The 20421-nt window shown below is 44.8% G+C and overlaps 1 protein-coding gene across 3 annotated transcripts in view; it reads right to left on the reverse strand.

Moving 5' to 3' along the window:
- LOC128799066 (CX3C chemokine receptor 1-like) overlaps positions 1 to 20421 on the reverse strand; it is a 23394-nt gene continuing 2973 nt past the window's right edge. Inside the window, exons 1-4 of one of the 3 annotated variants that reach the window (XM_053963174.1) lie at positions 11706 to 11844; positions 10339 to 10413; positions 6503 to 6591; positions 1 to 1576 (exon numbers count right to left, since the gene is read on the reverse strand). In XM_053963174.1, coding sequence (XP_053819149.1) covers positions 501 to 1562 — 1062 coding nt within the window. In that variant the 5' untranslated portion in view covers positions 1563 to 1576; positions 6503 to 6591; positions 10339 to 10413; positions 11706 to 11844 and the 3' untranslated portion in view covers positions 1 to 500. Of the gene's footprint in view, positions 1577 to 6502; positions 6592 to 10338; positions 10414 to 11705; positions 11845 to 20421 lie in introns of those variants that run through there. The other 2 variants (XM_053963183.1, XM_053963186.1) reach the window with 2 other exon arrangements.

The following is a 20421-nucleotide window of genomic DNA, read 5'->3' on the forward strand; positions in this document are numbered from 1 at the left end:
AATTGGCTCCTTATGGATATATAGCATCAAAAATACACCCCTTTACTACCAAAAATATTCCCCTCTCCTAAAAGCCAGTCACCATTTATTAAAGAGATTTCTCTTCCCTTAAAAAACGAGTTTAGGTCTATGTACATCAGTATCGCATGCACATACACTGACACATGCACAAGTTCCAGTGGTGGAACAGTTCAAAAGCTTCCCTACCCTTAGATTCTTCTTCTCCTCCTTTTCTAGGCACAGAGTGCTCCTTTTGTTTCTACTTTCCCTGCTCCTTGCTCTTGATTCCATTCCATGTCCAACACTGACATATTGTACTGCTTTTGTTTTTAAAATCTTTGCTGTTCTAGAATAATTAATGCTTAACTAGAGGCATGCCAGTAATTCAGTGCAGCCTTTAAGGCTCTTCATATGGGTAAATGCAACCCCTCAGTGGTTGCTATCCCTGCAGGAGACACATATCCCTGCAGGACACACACATTTCTCCTTCTGAGACCCTTTTAGACGAAGACAGAGCCGTCCTGGTCGCTGGTGTTCTGGGTTATGTTGCTGTTCACCACACTTTCTGCATAACTAACTGAATGAGAGACCTGGTAGTGACTGCAGGGCCCACAGAAACACAGGAATGGACAGTATTTCAAGCAGACATGGTAAAAGTATTTCCTGAATTTTTCCCCAGCAAAGGCATAGATAAGAGGATTGAGACAACAGTGACTGAATGCAATGGTTTCAGTCAGATGCATTGCGTAGTCCAATGACTTAATTTGGTTGCAATTTGTGAATAACTCATAGTGATTTAAAGTATCTAGAAAAATCAGTACATTGTAGGGGGACCAAAACAGAAAAAAAACCACCACCACAACCAATATCAGTTTTATGGCTCGTGCTTTTTTCTGATTTTTGCAGGACAGGAGGGTTTTGATGATACCACAGTAGCAATAGAATATGACACAGACCGGGATGAAAAAGCCAATGGTGTTCAGCTCCATATTGCAGAACACTGGCCAGATGTTCTCCAGCTTCTCTGGGTAGACAGCAATGCAGTCATTTTCTACGAGCTGGGAGAACACAAAGTGTGGCACTGACACTAAAACTGCGATTGCCCACACTCCACAGGTTACAAGAAAGCCATGTCTTACTGTTCTGGATTTCAGAGAATAAGTTGCCCGGACAATAGCCAAGTACCTGTCAACGCTGATAACAGTGATAAAGAACATTCCCCCAAAGAAACCAATGTAATACAATGAGGAAACAGCTGTACATGCAGTAGCCCCAAGGGTCCATCCACGGACTGTGTTGGATGCCCAGAATGGGAGGGAGATCACAAAGAGAAGGTCAGAGACAGCCAAGTTCAGGAGATAGATGTCAGTGATGCTTCTTTTATTGCCTTTCACAATGGCAAACACCACCATTAGATTCCCTGTGAGGCCAAGAGCAAACACCACAATGTAAAATAGTGGCAGAAATATTTTCCCAAACTCTTGGATGTCGGTTTTATTGCAGGAGAAAGCATGTTCATCATAAGCATATTCAGCTGTGGTTTCTGCATATTCTTCTGTCATGCTGAATTTGCTGGCTAGAGACAAAATGGAAAGAATAAAGAAAATAACATTAGAGTGATCTTATATGTGCTGTGGTAAAATACTGAGGGACTGCAGCAAGCATGCTTTGGGATTTTGTCACTATTTTAGCAAGCATCGTATTACTGTGGAGCTGATGGTAGTTACGTTATGACAAAAGCCCAGACTCTGCTGTTACGGGTTACTTCACTGAAAATTAACTCTTTAGCATAAAAAAAAAAAAAAAAAAAATTAATGGGCATTTCAAAAGCTGTCACATAAGCCCCTACTTATTGAAGTGCAACAGGAGCAGCAGCAAGCTGAGATCTGGCTGAGCTGTGCATGTGGTGCATAGCAGCACCACAAGCAAGGCAGGTGCTCTGCTGGTCTGTGGGCAGTGCTTGGCAGGAAACGATAGTTCAAAAGTAGATGTTGAGCAGATTCGGTGCCTGCCAACACCCCAAGAGCCCCATCTTCCCCTCTCTCTAACCCAGGGCTAGAAGGATACAAGGCACCCAGTTTGGCCAGGCCTGAGCTGATCCTTGCTGATAAGGAAGTAGCAAGTCTGCACTGGGACATTGCTGGCAGCAAGCCTATATTTGATGAGGCTTTTCTAAAAATCATTCCGTGATCAAAAAAAGAGAAAATATATTGACCCTTTTCCTCAAGTAACAAAGCATCTCATGACTGCTCCTGCTCTGGCTGTGAGGCTGAATCCAAAGAGAGTATGGGGTGCTGGTGTGTGACCTCTAGGCTCACTTGTCTGCACATCCAAAAACCCTGAGCACCTGTCATTTCATCTGCTCTCCTTTGGGATGTGGTATTCAAGTCTCTGCAAAGATTTCTGTTTGCAAGGAATCAAAAATCCTATAGGAGTGCAGATGTTGCTGTATTGGGTCTGCTCCCTAGTTGGGTAAAGAGCTTGGAAGTATCCATTACTTGGTCTCACTGTAGGAGATGAAAGAAAGTGAGTGTGATACGCTGTCCAGAAGCCCAGGGAGGTGATAACATGGCTAAACCAACCTGTTAAAGCTGAGACCAAAAGAAAAGGTTTTGGTTTTGATAACAAAAGTGCGACTAATAACTACCCCTTGGCCGCAGTGTCACCAACTTCTTACACAAATCACCCGCTGCCTGTACAGAAGGGACTCAGTTTAGTGCCCACAGGCTGTCTATGTTTACATCTCCTGTTAGTGGGAGATCTAATTAGTACAGCCAACAAAGAGCAGTGCAACCTCATCAATGCAGGTCAGGCCAAATCTGCTTTAATGCAAGACAGACTGCTTTCCAGACTGCTGACCACACTGATAAAACTTCTTTTCCCAAATATAAGGCGAGCATGGACACACTTCTCAGTAGTAGGTGCTGAGGGTGTATAGCCACTCTGACTCCTGACACTTATAGCTAAGTGATTGGAATCCACATTTCACCAACAGCAATAGTTTTTATACCTTCTGTTTCAAATAAGCCGTGCAAGATTAAACATGAAATAAAGATGTCCTCAGGTGTGAGACAATTTTCTATGACGTGGTGGTAACTACAACAACCTTCACCATGAATAGCTACTGTGACCATACTGACATTTCCCCCCTAATGCCTTATTGCCAGAGCATCATTTGTGGTGTTGGCTGTGAAGCTCTGGCCTCTTATTTTGTAGCAATATCTTAAAGAACATTTTTTTTTGTGCTAGCTGGAAATGCAGGCTCTCAATTTTAAAATATATTTTAACCTGAATGTTCAAACCCTAATGATTAGTGCTGCAAACTCTAGAAAACATCTTTGTGGTTTGCACAGGAAAAGTGGGCTAGAAAAGGCTGTCTCAGCACTGGTAGCTCTGGGGCATGGGCACAGTATGGTGAAAGCTGTTTGCAGCAGGCAGGCACACCCATGGGCAGAGTGGCTCTTGCAGTATCTATCCACTTGAACTGGGAGCTGAGTCTGCCTTCAGTCTGTCCAGCCCCTGCCCGTCAGCCCAGTTCTACTCTCCAGCCTCTGGAGAGGAGGTATCTCCTCTAACACCAGCAGAGTTAAAGGGATACAAGCTGGAAAAGCTTAGGTGCTGGGGCAGAAGCTGACAGAAGTTGCAAACAAGATACTTATTTTCTACTGGTGAGACAAATAAAGAGTTGCCATCTCTTTATCTGCCCTGTTGAGTGATACAGATATGAGCAGGAGACATCACATATAATCTCAGTAACGCATCATTTTCTGCCGTCCCATCCTGATTTCTTTCTTACCTTCTGAGAATAAACGTACGCAGCAAAAGCAGCAGGGTACACCAAGTCTCCTGTGCTGAATATGTGTCACTCTGTCAGCCCCCCCCCAGCTCCTTTGCCACTGAGCTGTTACTGCACCCGTCTGTGCACCCAGAGCCTACGCCTTTCTCTGTGGGCTCATGTGCTCCACAGCTGGTTCTTCACTGAGGCAGCAGTAGCTGAAGGCTGCAGAAGTGACTGACTGGGGCAGGAGCACATAGTCTATGAGAAGATACTGGGTTTGGTCAGCCTCAACAAGAGATGTCTCAAGAGGGATTTAGGGAGAAGGTGTAAAGGTGAAACAGACAACATTCCTCGGGGGAATGAATAGCAATACCCATGATAAATCATTACTTAATGTATTGAAAAAAAAATTTGCCATGATGGTGGTCAAACACCAGGACAGGGCTCCAGGGAGGTTGTGGGATGTAATCCCCAGAAGTACTTGAAACTCAGCTGGCCCTCCTCTGTGCATGGGTTTGGGCAAGACAGAAGTACTGTCCTATCCTTGTGACTCTGTGGTAATGCCAGACAGAGATCATGCTGTATCTGCAAAGTGTCCCAGCTTCTTTTCTGCCAAGTCAGCTCCTGTTTCTGGTGTGACAACCAGAAGCGTCATCGGACAAAGAGGAAAAAACTGATCAAAGCTTGCTCGTATCCCCTTAACACCTTTGCTAATTATGCCATCATCCAGAGAGGGCTGTTAAATGGTGCTTGCCTTGACTGTCTGCGCTGTGTGAAATCCCTGCTCTGGAGAGAGGGAACACACATTGTTTTACTCTCCTTTCTAAGAACCTCGAGCTATGCTGGTTTTTAACATGCTTGCTCCCTTAATTCACATTGAGAAAGGCAGCTTGTCTGTCTGGAGAGTTTCAATATGTGTCCATAGAAGTCACTGTGTTCTGTTGGACACAGGACATCACACATATAAGGAAATGCAGCTCCCACCAGGGGTTAGACCTCAGGTGTGGCAGACTTCTGCACAGACTTCTGAACTGGCCTTGCCTGGAGAGAAAGTTGGGCTTGGGAATGGCCACCTCCTTCACTGGAGAACATTTACACAGACATGCAGGAGAAACTCCTGGTCTTAGTGAAGTAAACAGAAACATTGCTAGTGCTGGGATATTTCCTGAAATACCTTTTCAGTCAAGTAATCTCCTCTAGCTTACTGATGAGAATCATTTACTTCTACAGTAGCAAATTATTTCCTTTACCCTTGGATGGATGCTTGTGGGGTCTGTGGTACCTACAACAATGGGAAGGGTAAGATCCTGTATTGCATGTCCAAGGACATGTCCTGTATTGCAAGCAAGGATTGCACTTACCAAAACAATATTGGCATTTGAATCTGCTGGCAGTCTGTGGCTTATTCACTCTCTATCTCCTGTATTTCATTTATCAGCAGTCACTCATATCCTTCCACCACCACTCATCCTGCACAGGCAATGCCACCAGTACTGTTTGAATATTGAGCTCCTCTGATACCACTTTGCTCAGTTTCAACTGGTGATGCTCAGTTTCAACTGATGATACTCAGTTGATGGGCTGCAAATTTCAAAGGGCTCCCAAAGCCCATGCCAGATAGGGATAATGTGTTGAAATGATATTGCACCTTAAAGAGAGAAACTTAGATCTGACCATCCTCCACCCTTTCCCGTCAAGTATTTTCTGGCAGCCTCTCAAAGTCCACTGCAGCACATGCTACAGGTTTCTCACCATCAGCTTCAACACAATTTTCTCCTTTATGCTTACATTAAATGTTCACCTAAGGGACAGAGTGAACTGAAGAGTGTAGAGGACACAGGAGGACTGCAAGGCTTTGAGGTTTCTCCACCAGATATTTTCCCTTGCTGACTACAGGAAATAGTAGATTCACTTCTGCTTCTCATGGAACTGCTCAACCACTTTTCTCTCTCTCCGGATTTCCCCATCAATTTTACACCCTACTCTTCACAAACACTTCTGCTCCTAATCATGTTTATAGCTACCTCAAAGACCATAGTCTGCAAGACCAAGGCCCCTGTTTCTCAACCCAACCACCATGCGCACCCCATGAAATACGGAGGGAAGTGAAATTCTGAGAGGTCTGCAAACTCCCCTAAGGAACAGAAGTTGCATTTCAATCTTCAAATTACACTGGCATCAGGCTGGGTGACATAAGAGCAAATCCTCTCTATATATCTAGATATCAGATATATTCAGGTATATCAGGTATATCAGACTCTTTCCAGGTGTCATGCCTGGCACTTCAGCCAAGCGCCATGTTACAGGCTTTACTGCCAAAAAGAGGAAGATCTATGAGCAGTTTGCCTCCCTGTGATGACGCTCCTACCACCAAATTAAAAGAAATGAAAAAAAAAGACCAAATCCAGACCTCTGCCAGAGGGTCACGCTTCAGATTTGCACAATATGCTAATAAAAGTATTTCAGCCTCAGAAAGATTTTCACATCTTAGTCAGCATTTCTGAGTGATGCTTACATAGTTTTCTCATGCTAGAAAAACATGTTTTCAATGCACACTGAATAGCCTGGTTAACCAGCTGGCCCTGGGAAGCTGTAGGCTTTGTGAGAACCCCTGTGAAACCCTACAGGTGTCTGTATATCCGTTTTTCACCCTTAGATCTGAGCTGCCACTACCCTACCCAAATATAAATGCTCTTGCTTTTTTGCATGTGCAACTACACCCACCTGTTTCTTACCAGCTGGTGATTCGCAGCAAGAACACAGGGATGACCTCAGGCACCTCCAAATGAAATGCTGAAGCTATGGTGGCACTTCTAACACACAAAAGAAAGAGATTAAAGTAAATAACCAGAACTGGGTGAGAACTAGTAGGAAGTAGCACTCTGGGTAAAACTTAACCAGCCTGGCCAAGAATCTACCACAGAATCATTAGACTGCCACGGACACCTCTACCCATGGTTTAGATGATACACCACCCAAAACTTAGGCTTACTGTTAATACAGTAACCTGAGATGGGGCCTGGTTGCTAGTCCTACGCCCTGCTAGTTCCTGTAATCCACTTAGTTTATTTTTCAGAGCAGGGTGGTTCCATTCACAGGCAATGGCCTCTGGAGCTTGTTTGGATCATGTTAGATAGCCAGGGTCAAAAGCAAGCCCATCCTGCTTAATGCAGTTACTGTAAATATTAAATTTCAGTCTTTCATTCAGTTCTGAAGTGGGGAGATGTTCTTCCTATTGCACCTCTACATGCAGATCTTTGAAAGTGGGAAGCAAGGTGAGAGGGCTCATCTAACCTAACCTTTAACTCAGGCAAAATGAATTTAAACTGCTAAGGAGCAGAGTGCAGCTAAGGCCAATCTGTATGGCTTTATAGAAGAGGATTTTTAGTTTGGGCATCTGATGGGATTGCAAGGTTGAAAAAGGGAGCTGTCCGGGTGAGTTGGAGCTCTGACTTGCACTGCATGCTTATTTGGTTAACACATGTCTCCAGCCCAAAGAAAGACCAACAAAGCATTGCAATGAGATTTGGCCCAGTTAGATATCAGATCTCAAAAGACAGACATCCATGGAGGAAGCCTTTCTGAACTAAGAATATAGCTTGTAAAATGTCTGTGGAAATGACAAGTTGAAAGCTGAAAACTCTTTGGTGTTTTCATAATTGTTCTGAAAGCACATTGGCAATGAGAGCTGGCAGGGGCACTGATAAAAGGGTTACAGGACTGGAGAGTGATTCAGATAATCTGAATAATCTGGGGTTTCCTGGATGATTCACATTGGCCCTAATGGAGTCAAATGTAACCAAAGTTACATGCTTGGGAGTTAAACAACACGGGCCATGTCCAAACTGTGTAGGTATATCCAAAAGGGAACTTGACTGCAAGAAAAGCTGATCCAACCCTCAGGTTTTAAAAGAGCTTCCAGATGGGAAGGAACAAAAGAGGGATGACTTTACCATAGCAGATACAGGGGCTGTAAGCATAATTTGGTAACACCTGATTTCACTTTTGCTTGTGTTAATAATCTTGCTAATTATTTGAGTGGGATTAGCTATCCGCTACAGTGATGCAGGAAAATTCAAACCAGAAACATGCAAGAAAGGAATAAGATTAATATTTTTAACAGTGAAAGGCTAATAACTGGAACAGACTTCAGGTAGGAAAAGGACATTTTTGCATGTCTGAGGGTCTTCACTTTGAGAGAAGGTATCAGTCTGGGAAATGGATTTAGGTCGGACATAGTGGAGAGGCTCCTACAACCCTTGATAGGCAGGGAGGCAGACCAGTATGGGGCACATTTCTCTGAACAACCATGGTTCTCTTCTGGTAATAAATGACTGAAAAAGCTAAACTCTTTGATCTCTGTCCCACACCAGCTAGCTCAAATCTTAAATGGGATGTGAACCCTGGAAGGAAGCAGGGTCCTGTGAAAATCATGGAGCAGCTGCTGGCATTGGGTTAGCAGTGAGGCTATCACAATGGCTGTGGAAAGAAAGCAGCACAGTTTGGAGATGTTGTTATCAAATAGCCACCCTGTTGAAACCTGTGTATTTTCCCACCTAACCAGTTCTTTTTTCATTCCTCCCTAGCTTCTGAGTCAGTGTGGAGTAATGCCACATGCTTGCTGCCCCTCCAGTTCTTCCTTAATGACTTTAAGGTGAGGAAATTTCTTTCTTTGGTGTTTCTTTTTTCTTCTGTCATTTATTCTCAGATCAACTGCAATATTTCTGTGGCCCATCAGAATTCTGCAAACCTAATAATTGCTTTTCAATTTGGGTGATTTAATTTGTGGAGGCTTCCCCCAGTAATTTGAGGATAAGCTTTTTAAAAGCAAGTAGTTTTCTGGGATGCTTTGTTATTGAATTTTCCAATTTAAGGTGAAGTGCAGAAACATGATGCTGAGGCTTTCAAAGAATTAGGTCACTTAAAGTGCCATAAGTAAATGACTGAGAAATAGAAGTTGATAAAACCACTGCTGATGAGAATATGACTGAATATTGCAGAGGCCTTGGCTCCCTTTACAACAGTTTTTAGGTCAAAGATATTTTAAAAATGTCACTTCCCTGATCCAATTCTACAGTTTTTACACCAATATCACAAATTAAATTAGAAGCAGACAGCACTAGCTGAAAATGAGAAGCATGTAAATCTACAAACTTAAACCAATGGTTTTTGACGGAAAAATACATTTGGAAAGATCAGACTTTGCTCATGAAAGGCAGAAGATAATGCAGAGTCTAGAATCCCTAGGGTCTCTCTCACCTTTGCCTAGGGCATTATAGTTTTGGAAAGTGCTCTCTTGACGCTCCATGCACACCTGGAGGTAACAGTAAGTAACCAGAGCACAAGATTTCTATTAGCCCATCACATCAAAATTAGGTGTATTCACGATTTATAAAGTAAACCCAAAAACATGGACTTTCTGCTGGATATCTCTGCCAATGTCAAGGGTTTCATCACCTGTCTTTCAGAGCAACAACACAGGTATTATTTTGTACAAAATCTTGCCCTTGCTCAGTGCTCAGTGCACTGGCCAGGCTGGTGACCTCACTCAGGTTGTTTGTGCTACCGTCACAAAGCAGGCACAGGGAACTGAACCCAGATGTCCTGGGCACATCCTGGCCTCAGCAACATTCCCCCCCCCCCCCCCCCCCACTTGGTGGTTTTTTTTTTTGCCCCACCAGGCAGACTTGTTGTGAGCCAGTGGGAAGGGACAACTGCACCACAGCAGTGTGTGGTTTGCTGGGGCCAAGTTAAGTCCTGCCAGACCCCTGGCAGCTCACTCCTGTGGTTGCTGGTGTATTTATAGAAAAACTTGAAGCTTTCAGTGGTTTCAACTCCTTCCCTCAGCACTGGGGAGACAAAGATCCTTTGAGACTGACAGGGTGGGTATGCAGGAGTCTTGGTGCCTACACACTTAATGGAGCAGGGAATAGGTTCATGTTTCAGGGCATGACCAAGTCTCTTGAGCACGTGAAGCTGTTTCAGAAATGACTCCATGAAAGATGACCTGACAGTACAACTCAGACTCCTGTGTCTCCCCTGCATGTTGAAGTTGAGGTTCAAAATCACTGAAATGGTTCTGAAATTTGCATCCATGTCTCTCAGGGTGGTCTTGATCCTATGACCAGAAGCAAGGGACCTATACAGAGCTTCTGCAGCCTGAGATGGTTTCCCAGCAGTGCCCTGCTCCCAGGGATCAGCCAGGGGATAGGAAATTAGGTAAATGGTTAGTATTGTTGTAGAGCAGTATTTATTTTGGTCCTCACAGAGGTTGGGGAGCACTTTAACTCAGCTGCTGGGGAAGCAGTGGCAGAGCTGAGGGAGCAGGTGCCATCCCAAGAGCTGCCCTTAGGGAACTGGGTGTTTGGGGCTGTCATTTGACAATGGTGACTGGATGGTGACTGCCAGGATCAGGTTTTTCTTGGAAAATTTATTTCAGAGGTATTTCATCTAGCCTGTTAGCTCCCCTAATTGCCCTTTCAGCTTGCAGAGTTGCTCAGGCACTCTGTATCTATTTTTTCAAATGTACAGCTGACCATTTTGCCAGTGTTTTCTCTTACCTGCTCTTCCTCAGTATTTCTTTTTCCCAGGCTTTCTCTTCTGAAGCAGCATTCAAATTTCTTTTGTATTTTCTGCTGAAGGGACAGTAAAATCAGATTATTATTTGTAGCTATGAGCACTGTTTGTACTTGTTTATGGTTACTGTTGGCTCCGTCCTCTCACTACCTTTATTGTGGCATCTATTTGCTTCCTGTGCCCACCCCCTTTTGGTGATTAATAATTTCACCTTGCCCCAGAATCCCTGAGAAATCAGAGAAGGCTCTCCAGCAGTGGGAGATCTTTTAAATCATCTTCTCCATCATTTCAGAGAGCAGAGCACATGAAACCTTCATGATTATGTATAGATGTGATTTAAGTTCTGGAGTTGCCTGCTCCTTCCTTGGAATATCTAATTTTCTATGGGATTTACTCTCAATTTATTATGTGTTGTCTTTTGTCAAATTTTAGCCTTTTCTTCTCCCTTTTGGACTTTTTCTGCACTGCCCAAACTCTTTTGATTCATTGCAGTTGCCTTCTTTTATCCTGTCATCCAGTTCCCTGCCTCTGGCTGCACTGCCTGCACACAGGGCTTGCCCAAACACACCAGATTTTGGAAACCACTCCTGTGGATCTGTGTTTATATCACACAAGTACTTAGTGGGTTGCCACCATTGTGTTGCCACCACTGTGAGACCCAAATGTCTCACACAAACTGTCAGACATCTTCATGTAACATCTTTCCTGTGGAAAGCTGAGTCACAGAAAAATCAAGTATATTATACAGAAAGGTAAGGGTTTTCAAATGTCTTTAATTTCCATTGCGCTCTTGCTGGTCTGTCTGTATCAGATGTTTTCTATTGACTCTATCAGATTTTCTGCTTTGGGCTGTCTTTCAGTGTCTTTCAGTGGTGTTTTGGATGTTGGTTCACTGACTAAAAGCAAGCAATGCTGGTGAGATGTGAAATCTCTGCATGCATCAAAGAAAAAACTTCTAATGAAGTAGAAGGGCTGTATCTTCTTCTCTATCCTTCTAGGTTACTGTTGCACACCAGTCATATATCAGCATTTACTAACCTTGAGGATTTCTATCCAGGATGAATATTCCTCGTACCACAAGATGCCACAAATAATTAGTGGCTGAGTAAAATTTATCTGCCCTGGTTCACTTCATTAACAGAAGTGCTTCCCTTTTTACTTTCACAGTTTGTAAACAGTACCCACATCATCTTTACCCAAATTAAATATAATTTAGGTTCCAAGCACTAAGCAGTGAAGAATTTCCTTAAATGGTGTCATGAGACACCGTTTAATTTAAAAATGCAGATGAGACACTGTTTTGTCTCGTTTAGCTCTGTCAAATTATAGGGAAAATGTAATTGTCTCTTACCTTAATTCATAGCTGCATTGAAAACCAATATTTTCTTCAAGCTGAGTCAGTTTGGATTTAAATGTATGTTTCCTCTTCTCTAATGTTCATGCCTACATGAACATGTGGGCTTCCTGGGCTGAGCTCAGGGGCTGAGCTGAGAAAGTACTGATGTGCTGTGCTTGGGTCCTGCTGGCTTCTTGTGAAATTGTCAAGTAGGATGCAGCCACTCAGAGGGACAGAAGTACTTACAAGAGGACAGGATTTGCACAGAGACAGAAATGCCTGAGGTGCCATGACAGCATGTCAAAGCTGTCACCCCCTTAGTTTCCCCCATTCTATGCAGAATGAGACATTTTTCACTCAGACACAGAACATTGTGTAGAAATACAAGTTTGGTACAATAGCAGGGACCTTGAGCTGTGGGGATGCAGCACAAAGGAGTACAGGTATGGGAGCATAGAAAATGGGGCACAGGCTGGCACTGGGGAGCCCCACAGCTCTACACAAATCACTGATGGTCAGGTAAAAAAATGCAGATATGGAGATGTCAAAACTAGGTTTAGTGGTAACAGAGAGAACAAAATTTGTATCTAACATACAAAAGGGGCACTGCCTATAGTTGGTTGTGTATAGACCAGTGAAGAGAGAAGAAGGTATAGAAGCATGTTAGAAAACATTGAAAAATGATCCAAAACAGATCCTGGAAAAAGACAGAAGGAAAATCAGGGTGAACATTGCACATCCCAGGGAAGGACTGGAGGTGCCGACAGCTCTCTCTGACACCTCACTTCACCACAACCACCAGCCTTAGGACCCAAAGGAGCAAGGATAAGAGTGAGCATAACACCAGGAAAATGGATAGAAACTATGTGTGTGCAAAAAATTGAAGTTGCAATAATGTTCTTGTTTTTCTGCAACCAGCAGATTTAAACTGATAACAATTGGAGTCTTGAGAATGCCATTGTACTCACAATAAATTCTTGGCTCTACCTATGATACATTGTGCCCCTTCTTTGCCTGTAAACAAGATTTTAAGCATAATGTCTCTCTGCAGCCCAGTGAAGTCAGAGAGTTTAAAATATTGGGATGTTCATAAATCAAGGACTCTTCTTGGCCCCTGACCTGAGCATCCTGCTCAGGGTTGCACTATGAGTGCAGCACAATTGGGATGTTGTGAAGCACATTGCCAGGCACCACTGGGGCACAAAAAGCAGTTCCTCTGGGGTGGAGCAGGAGGCTGTGCAGTAGGATGTGTTATGAGAAACAGACATTGCATCCAGTTGGCTGCTGTACCTATACCAAGGCCCTCCAGGACACAAGGTATGCGGTCCTGGAAACACCCCCAGGTACTGCCCCTGCCTCAAAAGTCAAGGGAAATTAAAATGCCTTCTCCCCAGAGGCAGAGTTATGCTGTCTTCAGGCAGGCTGGCCTTGGTGGGATTTTGGGGGTGGAGAGTATCTTCCAGGTTGCCTGAGCTGTTGTTTGTGGATTGGTTAGCAAGTTACTGGGCAAACATCTTTGTGTAAGTTCAGTTCTGGTATTTCTGCCAATTACATTTTGCATTTTTTTACTGAGTTATGCTTTATCTAGCAAATGTTGCATCCCCAACAGCTACATAGCAATGTAATTAAGGTCAGACCATGGGCCTCCAACATCAGCCAAATTATGCAAGTGATGTCAGCCAGGTAGGCCAGGGCAAGCATCCGTGGAAATAATCAGGGAATTGACTCCTGGATAGGCATTAGCCAGGGACAGCAAAGATACACTGCTGGAAATAAAGTTTAAAGGGTAGGGAATTATAAAGGGTCAAAGCAGTAAATTTTCAAAACTCACCCTTTTCTCTGATAAGTGCCTGCAGACCCATCGTACTCATTCTTTAACAGATGTAAAGCACTCTGCACACTGTTTTCAGGACAACATCAAAAGGCTGGTTTCTCCCCACACCCTGAAAGTAGGATCTATGACTGCCAAAATTATGAACTTTTAACTTGCAGAAAGATAATTTCTGGTAGATGGTTCTAAGGAAATGTTCTTATTGTGTGAGAACGATGAGATTAAGAAAGCTGAATGAAGGCTTCCTCAATGCCAGTGATAGTCTGATACTATCAAAGCAGCGCTGCCCTGTCTGTAGATGGGCTGTTGTTTAGAGGACATCCAAATCTAAATTTGTCTCCCATGTCCTCATGGGGATGATAAAGAGCTGTGTCACTCCATCCCCCACCTCCCACAGCCTTGTAAAGAAGGCACAGATAGAGCAGTAGGAGCTTCTCCACTGGGGACCTGCACATGCCAAGCTGGTTTGCTGCTGACCTGTAAAACGCAGGCAGAACCCAGACAGACACGGCCACCCTCACCATGGTGGGCATCCACTCCTGGGTCACCAATACTCAGCACAGTATCTCTGGTGTAGCTCTTTGCAGGCAAAATCCTTGAGAAGAGTTCCCATACATAACAGCAGGAGAGGCTGTCCCCAGGCATTGCTTACCTTCAGGGAGAAAGAACCTCCTACCAATAGGGTTTTCCTGAAGGTAGTCATCAACCTCTTCCTCCTGTGCTGCCCAGAATTTAACTGGAACCAAGCACAGAGCAGGCTATTACCCTCAGAAAGAAATGAAGTTTGCCAAATTTTACCCACAGAGGTTTTATCTGGAGACTTCAATTAAAGAGAAACCAGTTCAAGCTGACTCAGAGAGATCCTCAGCAGGTGTCCCTGGGAGACACAAAATGCTTTCTGCTGTATTCTGCTGTGAGTGATAAACCTAGATAAGAGTGCTACTCATTATCATGGTGTGCACTTGTAGTGCAACATAGACAGATGTGAAACCAATACCACCTGAAAGGCAACTGCCACATCAACCATATCTCTGCTCTCCATCTTCAGCCTCTTCACACTCTGGTACTAAGGACAGCTCAGGAATAAAAAATTCTGAGGAAGCTGCTGAAAGGACTTTCATTCTGGTCCATACACAATGGATGAAAACATCTTTTGTTTCTCCAAGATAAAACAAAAAAGACATTGCATCCATTATAACCAGAGAGACTTTTGCTGGGAAGGGCTAGGTATAGTGTGCTGCTTTCTCAACTAGGAGGCCCACAATTTTTTTCTTTTATGAGAAGAAATCAAGAGTAAAGGATGTATGTGCAGGGACACTGTGGCTAAAGAGGGGCAAACACCCTGTTCTTTTTACTCCATCTCCCTCTGAGTGGCTGTCCAAATTTGAAAACTCATTTCTCTCCATATCTGGGGAGACCAGAGGTACTTCAACACCACTGGTATCTTCTCCTGCTCTGTGGCCAGGCTGCCAGGGCAGCTTGGGGAGGCAGGGTTTTGCACAGTATCACTGGCAGGTTCAAGCTTTGTGGACTAAAGCACTTGGTAAAGGAATGTCTAGCCTGAAGGGTCAAAATGCTGTTCTCCACAGCACACTCGGCTTTTGCTGCCACGGAGGAAGGTCTGATGGTGGTGATTTTCTATGAAAAGAGGCTCTCTTGGTTCTCAAGAGTTTCACTAGAGTCCCCTCTGCAGGCCAATGGGGAACAGTAGTGTCCTGGGCGTACCTGCTCCATCCTCCCAGGATGGAGCCCCGGAGTCCCACAGGAGCTCTGGGACGCAGAGCTGTCCTGCATGGCTCAGCAGCATGACACACACCATAGCCGTGACTGCACTGACCCCTGCTGGACATTTTTTCTCTTAATTTCTCCAGAACTCTCATCTTTTCTGGCAGCCACGTAGAGGCGCTTCTGGAGGTGCATCCCTGCCACATCGGCATCTTGTTCCTTCCATGCTGTCCTTCCATGCAGCAGAGCCCATCCGGCAGCTTTTGCTGCAGATGTGAGCACCAGCTGCTCACACACAGACACACACAAAAATCACAGAAATAATTTCTGTGCCTCACTTTTGAGAGAAAACCCAGCAGAGAGAGAGCCTCATCCCTTCATGTCACTGTTCTGCAGAGATGCAAGAAGACAACAGAGCTCTGGTGTCTTTCCAGCCACTGGTGGGAGATGCATTTATTTTATATTAAAAAGGTGGGGATGCAGAAATTACCCAGAGTGAGGAAGAGAGACGTTATGTCTAGGGATGAAAATGTTTCATCCTGAGGGCTGCTGAAGGGAAGAGCCATAGAAGGCTGAAGGTTTGCACAGTTTCTACAAGCAGAAGGAGCGTGGCTCAAACAGATATCAAAAATTAAGAGAAACGTCTGTTCCCACATTAGAAATGTCACAGAAGGGATAGGGACATTGAAACAATTTAGTGCTTAGTCTCACTTATGCCTTGGTGACCCCACTGTGTTCCTAAGCTCCAGCTGTCACACAGATATGGTGCTGTCCTGCCCTGGAGAGGTGGCAAAAGCTCAGCCAGGTCTCCTGCAGGTGTCCTCCTCCCCTGCGATAGGTGATGCGCCTGTGAGCTGCTCGGACCCACCTGTTTCAGGGTGTACCTGAATTACACTGATCACTCACAGTACATCATGAGGCTGCCCTGCTCGTGAGGTCAGCTCCAACAGTAACAGCAAGGCCCAAGAAAGATGGAAAGAAGCCTTTGGCTGGGCAATCACATCCCTTCCCTCCCAGGCCCATCCAGGCAGGAGGAATGGCTGCAGAGCCACACTCCAGCAAGCTGCTGTTCAAGACACTGAATAAAGAAATGCCTTTCCTCCCTCCTTCCCTCCTCCCCCTTCCTTCTCTCTCCCTTGTGCTGCTTATGAGAGCTGAAGCTGTTGAGTACATTAGCACCAGCACCACCCCTCTCTCTGCAGGGCTGCAGCTGAGCACACATCAGGGCAGTGTGGGGCACTGAGATGTGCAGATGGTGGTGTAGGATGTGCACAGGTACAGAGACAGAGGCAGACACGAGCAGAGAGGAGAGCAGAACCATTCAGCACTGCTCTTTGCTCTCAGCCTAGTTGAATAGCTGAGCATTAGGGAACAAGACCCATTTCCTCTACTCCTTGTTGTATAAGAAAGGCAGCTGGTTTGCAAACATTTCTTGCTACACAGATCTCTTTACCTTGCTGCGTGCTGCAGTCAAGGTTGGTGCTGACTCAAACACCAAGAGCAATCAATACTTTTGCAATGTCCTGGCAGTCTGTGTTAGGCCAGGGCTGTGTCCTTCCCTCCCTCCCTCCCTCCCTTCTGTCATCCTCACATTCTGCACACACATTCACACCTTCTCTGAACTCGGGCATGTGGAGGATCACAGAGACTGCACATCCTCCAAGGGGGCCAGGTGAAGAAAGGGATGAATGTCTTGGCAATGCAGACCTGCATGCACGTTGTACATTCATTAATGTTAGTGGGAAATCTGCCTGGATATCGGAGCATGGTGAGGAAAAACTGTTTGCTGACACTGTTGTTTGCTTGGTGGTACTTTTCTCTTGCATCCAACGTGGTAAGTCTGACCCAGCTGCTGACGCCAGCATTACACTGGCTGCTGGAAAGCACTTCAAAGCTGCAGGGACACCCGGGGGCCCAGAGAGCTATGTGGGGTCAGAATGAGGCCCCAACAGATGCACACGTCAGCACAGGCTGTAGGAACCCAAATCAGTGCTATTCTGAGGTGGGGATTTCTGTGACCTGTTTCCATACATTTTGGCATTTCAGCCAAGTCAGCAGAAACACAGATTTACCTAGAGCAGAGGCACACTGCTCAGAAGTTGTGCGTCAAACCTGACACACTACAGTAGCAGCTTTGCTTTGCTCAGTATTACTTGCTGCCTTAAAGTAAGGGACGTTAACATTTAAGGTATGTTAACCAAATATGAATATCAGCCCACACATTACAGTTAAACCTGATATATTCAGACTAAAGTTATAATTACCTTTCAACTTCCCAAACTATTTTTAGATTTGGACAGAATAGCTAAAGCCATGGGGTTTTTTCTTCTGTCATGAGGCACCTTTCTGGATCCTCTTCTGGCACTGTCAATTATTTCTATGCTGCTTCATAATTGGTGTACGTATGTTTGTATATATAATAAGTGTTTTCAAGAGGCTGAAAATAAAACAAGATTCTCCTGGATATGATACAATTAACTTGGGGAGTCAGGCTTGGGGAGTTTCATGTATGCTAATGTAAACCCATCCCTGCACAGAAGCATCCTTCAGCTAAGAGAAGAGTGGGACACAAATACCCTTCATTAACTTTTCTTTTTCCCCCTCCCTAAAGTTTTGCCTGGTTCTGACTTCCAGGCGTAACTGGATGTTACCATAGCAGAAAGAGGCAGAGTTGTGCTGCTGGCTGGCAGGGCTCCTCCAGACGGCACCAATTCCTCATCCCCAGACTGCATCCACTGGCCTGAACAAGTAACCTCAAGGCCAGAGATTCTGCCAAGGATTTAATAAGTTTGTCTCCATGTTGCCTTGGGAAGGAGGCTTCAGCATAATGCCAGAAAAAGCGGGATATGGACTAGTTTCTTACTCCAGGATACTGTTTTGGGACAAGAGACCATGATTACCTGTGCTAAAGTGGCAGTCCTGCAGCTCAGAGCTGAGGAACAATATGCTAGGTCCCACTTGACACTATTTTCTGAGGGATCTAGCAACATCATAAGCTGGTATGTCCTCATACATCCCGCTTTTTGCTGCCATAGTTGAACAGCATGGTCCTTAAACATACCCATACAACTGCTGCACGTTTGCAGTGTGGCAAGGGATGAGCACCCCTGACGCCACTGCAGTGCTCCAGCCTGTCAAGGTCTTTCCATCCAGACATTCAGAGAGCATCATGAGTGGCATCAGACAAAGTCTCCATCTTTCTAAGAGACCCCCTGTAGAAGGGACCCTCTGGTGCAAGTAACACCAGTAAATCAAAACAAAACAAGTATGTACTTCAGGTTTAAGCTTGAATGTGGGTAACAGTTACTCTGGTCTCTGTTTTAAGATGATGTGCAGAAGATTACATCTGACTGTTTCATGTGCCAACATCATCCTAAATCCTCTTTAACCTGCCTCATCTCAGGAAAAAGAAAAAGCAAGATCAGGATATGAAGGTAAGCAGCAGATATGAGCAGGAGCAATACAAGAGCTGTGGTGGAACAGCTGTGGTGGGTACCTTTTATACAAGTAGATGAACAGGCACTGGGGCTGTGCAGGATGTTTTAGCTTCAGCTTCTTGTGCTCCCTGCTATTGGGAAAACCCTAAAATTTGGCAGTTTCCTCAAGCTGTCTGTCAGCTTGCACAGATACAGGAAGATGTTTTCTGCTCTCAATGCCCTCACAGGCACTGGAAGGGCAGCAGACTGCTCGAGGCTCATCCCTTCAGAAAGCAGAGGAGCTCTGTGACCTACAGGGGTGTTTCTGGCCACCCAGAGCAACACAGGGCAGCTCTTGCCAGCCAAGCACTCTCCGGATGTGGGTCTCACCTCCCTTTGCGCAGGAAGGCAGCAATACCAGTTTAAAGCAGTTGGGCAGTGAGAAGAAGTTGAGGTGAGGTCCAACTCAAGAGCTCCTGGTGTTGCTGATAAAACAGAAGCCAGCTGCCTCTGGCAAAAAAACCCTTTAAGCTGCAGAAAGCATCTCTTGCTTCCTTGCTAGAAGGTGTTGTGGCAACAGCAGGGCAGGATGTCCTTCAGTGAGACTCGAGAAGTGAACGACTGCAAAGAATGCTCCGCATGTTTAGGCTACCCTCATGCCACTGGGTTACAACCCTTGTGGGGAAGCCCTGGATCACAGCATCAATCCAACAGCTACATAACAACAATCAATGAAACCTCTGAGCAGAAGCAGATGTCCCCTAGCAGACATGCTCAGCAATCAGAGAAAGGCCATCATCATCTTGCCAGCTTGGGCAAATGGGCTCCAGCACATGTCCCAAAGCACTCACACAAGGGGTGCAGGGTAAGGCTGTTGAGGCTGCAGAAATCCTTCCCATCTCTTGTGCTTCAGCTGAGTGAATTGTGTTCTAGAGGACTCATGCTGTGAATCTGCAGGGGAGAGAGTTGGTGCTGTCCTCTTGCCCACCACCCCTTTGGCTTTGCCCTGAATTTTTGTGAAACCCCTTCTAGAGAACCTGAGGGTTTGCATATCCAAAAAAAGCCTGGCTGGCAATAAGGTAGAGGCTGTACTGCTGTGCCAGGCAGTGATCCTGCTGCTGGGACCCAGGCAGCAGCTGAACTGAAGAGGAGGCAGAGAAGAGGCACCTGGAAGGACTATCAGTTGTGTAGATCAGTCCAGGACAGAATAAAATGCAGATGCTGACACAAATAATGATGAAACAGGTTCCCCAGGTGTAAAGATTGTGCAATTACGCTGTACACAGTATCTTTATTATAAAACTTAAAACATGGTGATATCTTGTAGGGAGAAAAGAGAAGAGAAGAGAAGAGAAGAGAAGAGAAGAGAAGAGAAGAGAAGAGAAGAGAAGAGAAGAGAAGAGAAGAGAAGAGAAGAGAAGAGAAGAGAAGAGAAGAGAAGAGAAGAGAAGAGAAGAGAAGAGAAGAGAAGAGAAGAGAAGAGAAGAGAAGAGAAGAGAAGAGAAGAGAAGAGAAGAGAGAAGAGAAGAGAAGAGAAGAGAAGAGAAGAGAGAGAAGAGAAGAGAAGAGAGAAGAGAGAACAAAAAGCTTTAGAAAACCATTGCATTTATCTAACAATATTTGCACATATATAAAAGTATATATATGTACATATATGGGCATATGGGACTGCATTTGTGTATATGTCCACACACAGGCAAGTATAGATATGCATGTATGTGTACATAGCTCTATATATAGATACATATAGATATATCTA

The sequence above is a fragment of the Vidua chalybeata genome, chromosome 1 (genome assembly GCF_026979565.1).
Source record: "Vidua chalybeata isolate OUT-0048 chromosome 1, bVidCha1 merged haplotype, whole genome shotgun sequence".
In the NCBI taxonomy this organism is placed as follows: Eukaryota; Metazoa; Chordata; class Aves; order Passeriformes; family Viduidae; genus Vidua; species Vidua chalybeata.